General features: G+C 38.7%; 1 protein-coding gene across 6 annotated transcripts; it reads left to right on the forward strand.

The window, feature by feature from the left end:
* Positions 1–748: 748 nt before the first annotated feature.
* On the forward strand, positions 749–7,619 carry LOC140787378 (squamosa promoter-binding-like protein 16). 6 transcript variants are annotated; one of them, XM_073136273.1, is made up of 5 exons: positions 749–822; positions 940–983; positions 1,232–1,851; positions 6,288–6,418; positions 6,855–7,619. In XM_073136273.1, exons 3-5 carry the CDS (start codon positions 1,427–1,429, stop codon positions 7,511–7,513), a joined length of 1,215 nt encoding a protein of 404 aa, XP_072992374.1. In that variant the 5' UTR covers positions 749–822; positions 940–983; positions 1,232–1,426; the 3' UTR covers positions 7,514–7,619. The 6 variants fall into 6 exon arrangements, with proteins under 6 accessions (XP_072992374.1, XP_072992373.1, XP_072992372.1 ...); XM_073136272.1 differs by having other exon boundaries at positions 786–826; XM_073136275.1 differs by having other exon boundaries at positions 790–983; positions 6,855–7,246; positions 7,376–7,619.
* The last annotated feature ends 619 nt before the right edge of the window (positions 7,620–8,238 follow it).

An 8,238-nucleotide genomic window follows, 5' to 3' on the forward strand; every position in this document is an offset into this window, starting at 1 on the left:
GAGAGTCAAAATATTTAAATAGTAAGGTTTGACTTTTTATCCGATCTATATCTAATTTAATTTTTAGGCTCTTAAATAATAAAAATAAAAATAAAAATAAAAATAAAAATTTATGGAAGAAATTACCGATGTACGCATTGCATGGTATATATATGGAATCTTTAGTAGTTAGCAAAACTTGTCGATGAATAAACTAGATTTGGGTGTTGACCAAGAGTCAATCCTGATAAGAAAAGTATAAGCGCAGATCTTATAAATGTTGGAACTTGTAACACAAAGCTGTAAAGGTGGGTTATATAGCCTTAGAAGTTTCATCTAATTCTCATCCTTCCTACCACTCCTCTCACCTCTCTTTCCTCTCTCCCTTTTTTTTTTCCTCTTTCTTTCTTGTACTTTTCTTCCTCTTGAAAAGTTTGAAAGCAACCACACCTTCTTGCACTTTTGGTGTAACTTCCCATTTTCTCATCCATATCTCACTCAAAGGACTAGCTTGCTTTTATCTTTCCTTCCATAACCCACACTCCTCTCTCTCTCTCCCTAAGATCTCTTTTGTGATCTAGCTCGACTATTAATAGGAGTTGTTCCAATAATTGTAGCCCAAGTCATTCGCACCTATTTTTTCCAAGTTATGCAACTATTGTGATAAAGGTGAACAGTGGTGTGAGGGGCCCTTGTTAGCCCCCACAGTCTCCTTCACATGTGTTGTTCTCCTTGGTATCCTTGTCAGGAATTGAATGATTGGAACCCCAAAGACCAATTAATAATTTCTTGCTGCTGCTGCTCACTGGAAGTACTGACTGGTTTCAGTTCCTAACCTTTTGGGTTGGTTGGTTTTTTTCTCCCTTAAACCATTTCAGGAGTTCATCCCCTGTTCTTTACGCAGATTTATCTTTTGCTTTATTTTTTCTTCTTTTGATTTCTCCAATGCTTCTCTGCTAGTTGAAATGCTCGGGGCTCATCAAGATGGGATTTTTATGATGTAGGTAGGTGCCCATTTCTTCTTTTTTATTATTTTTCTTTCTTGAATCTTGTAGGGTATTATTTTCTCTTTTTGGTTTTGGGTGTTTTGTTTCCTTAAGGCTTAGCAATAGGAGATTTATCTTAAAATGGGGGTATTAAATTTGGTGGTTTCTTGGTTCTTTAATGCCTCCCATTCTGATGTCCCTTTCCTTTGATAGTTAGTAGCTGTCGTGCTTGTTTTGGTTCTTTTATACGGTTAAATTTCTTATAGGAACTTGTTGGGGGAAAGCGAGGCGGTAGTTGTATGGGCTATTGAGAAGAAAAAAAAAACACCTAAGATTGATAGAGAGAGGTGAGGCAAAGAGGAAAGGGGAAGGACAATAATAGTGAAGCGATTAGAAGAGAGAGAGAGAGAGAGACAGATAGTTTAATAGAGGAGCAGCAGAGCCGAAAAGGGTTGCTTTCAATGGAGTGGGATCTAAAGATGCCTCATTGGGGTTTGGTTGAACTGGAACACGAGGCAGGTTCCAGCATGGGTTCGTTGGTTGGATCAAGCAGCGGCGGCGGCGGCAGCCGGCATAATGAGCTAGATTGCTCAGTTGATCTGAAGCTTGGTGGTTTGGGGGATTTCGGCCCGGCCAATGACTGGAAAAGCCAATTGAAGGGTTCGACAATGGCCGGGACTTTGGTGTCATCGTCTGCCCCGTCGAGGAGGCCTAGAGCCCTGAACAATGGCAATCAGAAAGCTTCTTGCTTGGTTGATGGCTGCAGGGCTGATCTGAGTAAGTGCAGGGATTATCACAGGCGGCATAAGGTTTGCGAGGTCCACTCAAAGACGCCGATCGTGATGGTCGGCGGCCGAGAGCAGCGTTTCTGCCAGCAGTGCAGCAGGTAATGGAACAGTTCTTAAGAATTTGGCATACTTTCTTGCTCCTATTGTAGTATAGCAAATTAGCAATGTTTTTTTTTTCTCTTCGTGTTCAATTGTATGTTTATATCTCAAGTGCTCATTATGGCAGGATTAATTTTTTTGTCCTCTGGTTTTGTGATTGCTGTCTAACTGCTCTAGATTAAACAATGCATTATTGTAGATAATAAATGTCTGACATCTTTGTTATTTTCCTTACTCTGCTTATATATTTCTTCCATTTGAAAGATTGTTCATTTCTGCTCTGCAGTTTAGATATTGTTATGCCGTTTTGTAACTAGTAGGATGCTAGATAAGGGCAGTAGGTCATGTAAGAAATTCTTATGTAGTTATCTTGGTACTGATTCTTGATTTTGTTCCCCTCTCTCGACCCGCAGATTTAAATTTAACTTCAGAATTCTTGTGGTATACATGATTTGCCTTTGGTCATTCTTTTGTCTTATTTCCACTCGTTTGGAGTGAAAATTAGGCATTTCGTTCATTGATTTTATTTCAGCATTCAGTAAATGGTAATGGGATTAATTTCTGTTTTGTTCTTTGGCTTAGTTATGCTTTAGTGATGAAGACAAGTTCATAGAAGGAAACCTGCCATTTTTTCCCTCATCTCAATTAATTCCGTGTCTGAGGAACTTCCTTACTTATCTGTTCCATTAGCCAACCTGCAACTAAAAAATCAAACTGTAGCTGTTATTACAGAGTCCCTTGATTGCATGATTTTATTTTGGCTGGGAATGCAGCACCAAATGCTAGAGGGTTGATATTAGGTTGATGGTCGGTGGTAAAAGTTATCAGTTCTTTGGAGCATTTTTATCTTTGAGTTGTGCTCGAGCGGACCCCATTTTGTTGGAGAAAAGCTTTGATAGCGATGAGTCAATAAATGATATCACTCTATAGATGCTTGTTGGTGTTTTTCACTTTATGTGGTCCATTGAGTACCGTAGCTGCTATTCAGTTAATCACCCTGTACTTAACAAGCTATCTTTTGCAATATCTGAAGAATTATCAATTGGAAAAAGATCATGCATCCAAGTAAAATAATTATTTTTCTTTAGTTCTGTATGGCAATAATAAAGGTATGTTGTATGTAATACTTATATTTACTTTGTTCTACATCTTGAAGTTGAAAATAGGATTACTTTGGCTTTTGTGGAAATCGTTTATCTGTGAGGGAAAAACGTCTTGTACAGGGTTTTCCCTTCTCCATCAGTAATTTATTTTCCTTCACTTCTTGATCTTAAGCAGCCAAATATTTTTTGTTCATCTGTCTTTTTCTTTCACTCCTCTGCCGTAACTCTCCATCTATCATTCCCAGCTGTAGAAAGAAATGGACTTTCTGCCTTTTTACCTTTTGAGCATGTGTATATCCGTCTTATTCCTAGAATTTGTCCCTTTGCCATATATAGAAGTACTTCAATTGTCAATTCATATTCATAGCTTTTTCCTTCTTTGTTTCTAAATGCTATTGCAAATTTGAAACAGTAATAGTTGTATTTGTCAGTTACAGATATCCATAGTGACATCTTGTTTCATCTGCAAACATGTAGTAAAGATGTATTATATTTATCTTCACTGGAGAAATGGAGGAAAGGGTCCTCTTGGTCAGCCTCAGTGATTCCAACATAGAAGCATCTGTCAATAACCCAATTGAGGAACATGAAAGAGTGCGGAGCTGAAAATTTTTAATGTAATATGGTCCCTATAGTCCTAGCATGACTAGAACTTTATTCAAAGATGAGTGTTAAGTTAATCATGTTTTCCAATTCCTTTTCGGCCATGTCTATGCAGAAAAGATTCCTTAACGACTCATAATTGTATGAACTATGAAAAGTTGCTGAAAACTTTCAAATCTTTATTCTGTTCCATAATGTCAAATGGCTTCCAAGATAATCCAAGGGTAGAAATATTTTGTGGAGTTGTTTCAGATTGTTCTGATACTTATCTTCTGTTTCTTTTTTTAATCAAATGAACCCTATCTAACATCAATTTAATGATTAACCTATTGACTTATTAACTTTGGCTAGTTTCACCAAATACTTTTATCTGGTCATGCCTGAAACTGTGTCATCTTATGTCTTGTTGAATCATCATTAGTTGGTAGATTGGGAGCAAGAGTGGTTGGAGATGCAGGAACAGATGAAGCTATGGAGCTCTGAAAAAGTTGGAAAGTTCCTAGGAAATATGTAGATGAGTGAGGTTTCCTGTAGATTTTAAAGCAGTTTCAATATGTTATTAGAAGATTTTAAAGCAGTTTAATTAATGTGGATCAACATGATATACAATGGTGCAAGTTGAAATGTCAATGTTCTGAGTATGGGTTCTAGTTTTTGCGAGAACCCTAAGGTATAGCAGAGTACTATTTGTTAGCTGGCGATAACATTAGATTAAGAAACACTAGGATAGAGACAATTAACAATATCTTAATTTATAGCAGCGGTCCTTTTCCACTCTTTATGATATATGCTTTGATTGATTTAGACTGAAATCTACACTAACATATGAAGTGGAAACATAACATAATAATCCATATTTATATGTGGGCTACATCCCTCGAGTGTGCTCAGACATGTCGCGATGAATTTGTACGATCTCAAAGGAGTTGCATAGTGGTTTTTGATGGCGACTGGGTGAATGAAGTAATTTGAGTTTACTCAAGGATGTTTGGGTTGGCTAGGATCCCCTCAACAGAACACCTTGCCCACTAAGGGTCATGTCAGGCAACTGGGGTGTTTGTTTAAAGAAGTTGATGGGAGAGGATGGCGGTTGGAATAAACACTTGATCGAGCAATCTTGTAGTTCAGATTTAGTAGAAATGGTTATGCAAGTGTCGTTGAGTATAGATGGTGAAATACCAGTTTGGATGTTTGGGAAAAATGGTGACATATCGTTGGCGTCAATTTATGATTGGCAGCAGGTGAATGCAATAGATTGGACAAGTGTGTGGCAAGCCTCATGCAAATTGTGGGTGAGGAGTTTTTTATGGCAATTATTACATGGCAAGGTGGCGAATAGGCAGTCGTTATTTAGTGCAAATGCAGTTTCTGATGCTACATCTCCACATGATGGAGTTGTGAACTGGAGAGTTGGAACATTGGTGGAGCATGTCATTTTCTTTGAAAATCATCATCTAGTAAATGGATGTTGTGATGGCAATCGAAGGTTTCATATGCATTGGTGGTGGATTTGGAAGAGTAGGTGTGATCTTGTTTATGAAGGCGTGAGGCATGAAACGATGGACTTCGTGAGACTGATTACGTGAAGGCAAGGTTATTTGAATTGTGCTGGTTGTGGGATACCAATAGTCATCTTAGCGAGAGTAGGAGTCTAGGAGAGACCAAGGACAGTGCATGGGTGTGTATGTGCAAACTGCTGCAGCTATTGATTGCAATCCGGGACATGTGCGCTCAATCGGGAGGGGAGTTCACTATGGCAAGATATGGGACAACTATGTGCCTTGTTGATTATTGAGGGAGATCTCCTTGCTATTTTGTTAGGAGTAAAAGGGGCTCGCAATAAGCTATTTTGGCAGGTAGTTATTGAGTCTGATGTAAAGATGATCGTTGATATTTTGAATGGTATTTCGCCATGTCCGGCGATGTACCGGTTTCTCATGCAGGAGATTTGGTGGTCTTAGTTGGAAAGGTATCCTTTTTATTTATCCCAAGAGATTCTAATGAGAGGGTGGATGGTTTAGCTAAGGAGGCCTTGCAGCGATCACGTAAAGGCGATGTCCATAAAGTGTTCGACAATAGGATTCCCTCAATTATTTGTTTGTTTTGAGATGTTATATCAGCCTTTGGTCTTAATTTGTCCAAAAAAATCCATGTTTATTTGGCTTTCTTGTGACTTTTCTATATATTTATCTATCTTTGATGACTTTATGAGTTCAGCTATAGAACTTCTTATGCATAGCAATTACTTTAAATGGTAATCATGTTGTTAATGTGCATAGAGTATTGATTTAGTAAGAGTTAAGGTTTCAAAAGGAGACATAAGACCAAAATGTTTTGGATAAAAGCTTTAATAAGGAATATGAACAAATAGTATGGTCTTAAATAGACTAGATGGCAATGAATGACTTAAGCAGCTGAGCCAAAATTTTGGAACTGCGGGCATCTCTGATGACAGGAACATTAATTTGCAATCTTTTCATCTTCCTTTTTATAATTCTCTTTTATGATTTACTCAATTCTACAGAAAACACTTAGTGGTTACTTTGTAACATATGAAATGGCTTTTGTTATTTTCCCAATGATTAGTACTTGACAATTTTCCATTTAGTGCTTTCACCTTAGGACAGTGAGACTTTTGTTTCCTGAGCGCAACACTGTTGACCCTTTTGGAAATCGTGAGTTAATGCTTTTGTAGACAAAATTTACACAGAATTCATATATTTGTACAGATTTCACTTGCTTGTGGAATTCGATGAAGTCAAACGAAGCTGCCGGAAACGTCTTGATGGGCACAACAGACGGCGAAGGAAGCCACAGCCAGATACTATAAATTCTAGGAGCTTCAATACAAATCACCAAGGTCTTTATTTTCGTATAACATTTTTCGTACTGAAGCTTGTTTTAGAAGTTGCTAGGGTATGGTAATGTTTCTTGTAAACTGAGCTTAGTTCCCTAATTAGACAATTTGAAATTTGTAGTTGTTTTTCTTCACTTTGCTAAAATCCATGTCATTTGTTGATTAACTCACCTAAATACCTCTGCAAATAATGCTCCTAGCATAGTTTTTATTACTATTTAATCATTATGAACTTCTATAGGTCCTGGATTCACCTGAGATAATCTTCGATATCTATTGCTTAGGTATCAAGTTCACTATTGTGGTTGTTCAATATCTCAAATGATATCTTGGATAAGTTCCTTGGTTTGAAAATATTTTCTTTGCACCTTTCATTGTCTTATTGTTTCCGTCAGTCACTGTTTATGCTAGCCTCTTCATAATCTTATTCTTGTTACAGGAGCAAGATTCTCATCATATGGTCAGACTTACCCAGCCACCACACTGGAACCCAACTGGACTGAGATCATCAAATCCGAAGACTGTTCTTTTAGTATAAACGCTGGACCTCTTCGCCTTAATGACAGGCAACACCATCTTGGGAACTCCACATCCAGTTACAGCAAAGAAAGGAGATTTCCCTTCTTGCAGGACACTGATGCCACCTTTAGTTGTGGAGTAACGCTCCAAGCTACAGCACGCCAATCGCTTCTCAAGACCGTCATTCCCTCTGAGAGCAGTAGTACCCGCAAGATGTTCTCCAATGGGTTAACTCCAGTCCTTGATTCCGATTGTGCTCTCTCTCTTCTGTCATCTCCGACTCAGACTTCGGCCATCACCATAGCTCAAATGGTACAACCATCTGAACAGATTCCAATTAGCCAGCCCGTAGTTTCAAATCTGCGATATGGAAATCTAGCTCAGTTCTCACACGCTCAAGCTTCTAATGGGGTCTCACCAACTGAGTTTTCATGTTTGAAGGTGGAAGACGAGCGCGCGAATACAATTTTGGTCTCTAATGCTAACAATGCCGAGCTCCATTACCATGATATATTCCCTGTTGGGGGTGAAGGGTACGCAGGAGGGACCTCCCAAGCTCTTCCCTTTTCATGGCAGTAGTTAAACATTGCTCTTGTGAGCTTCCTTTCAGATGAATTATTGTACTCCTTTTATTGTTGAGACCTTGTGGATCTTGCAATGCTCCTAGTATTCTGTTCCTTTTTTATGCTCTATTTCTTCCAGTCATTTAACATGAGTTACATGAAGAATCTCTATGTAGAATCGTTTTTTTTTCTTCTAAAATTCCATATTGAAGATAAGGTAGGTGGAAACGATAATAAAATTAAAATATATGGTGTTATTTATATTATTATGGGTGCTAACGAAAATTGTATTTAATTGCCGAATATATATCCCGGCAGCAAATCACAAGGTAACACGTCGGCGCTAAGTGTGATATGAAAATAAATCTTTCGACAGCTGTAACTCCCGAACTGTACGACCGCGGTCCCAGGTTCGGTCTTGTAGCGCGAACCCGCACGTCACCATCGATCCTCGTCTGCTCCCTCCTCTGCGTCCGACACGTGCCCAGATGGGACCCGCTGTCTTAAATACAAAACCCAACCTCCACCAATCACCGAGTCCCGGACATTTCCGCGTTCAACTTCTCTCCAAGTTAGCCACACTAGAGCTATGCGAAATCGAAATCGCACCGTAAATTCTCTGGCAACAACGACGGATCATATCTCCCGCATAGTAGTTACTGTACAGATAGTCGTCGATATGAACAAATGCTGGAGTTAAATTGTCCGGAGGAGGAAAAAGGAAAAAGTAGGAGAGCTTGG

The sequence above is a fragment of the Typha latifolia genome, chromosome 4 (assembly GCF_019914945.1).
Source record: "Typha latifolia isolate L0001 chromosome 4, TyphaL0001v2, whole genome shotgun sequence".
In the NCBI taxonomy this organism is placed as follows: domain Eukaryota; kingdom Viridiplantae; phylum Streptophyta; class Magnoliopsida; order Poales; family Typhaceae; genus Typha; species Typha latifolia.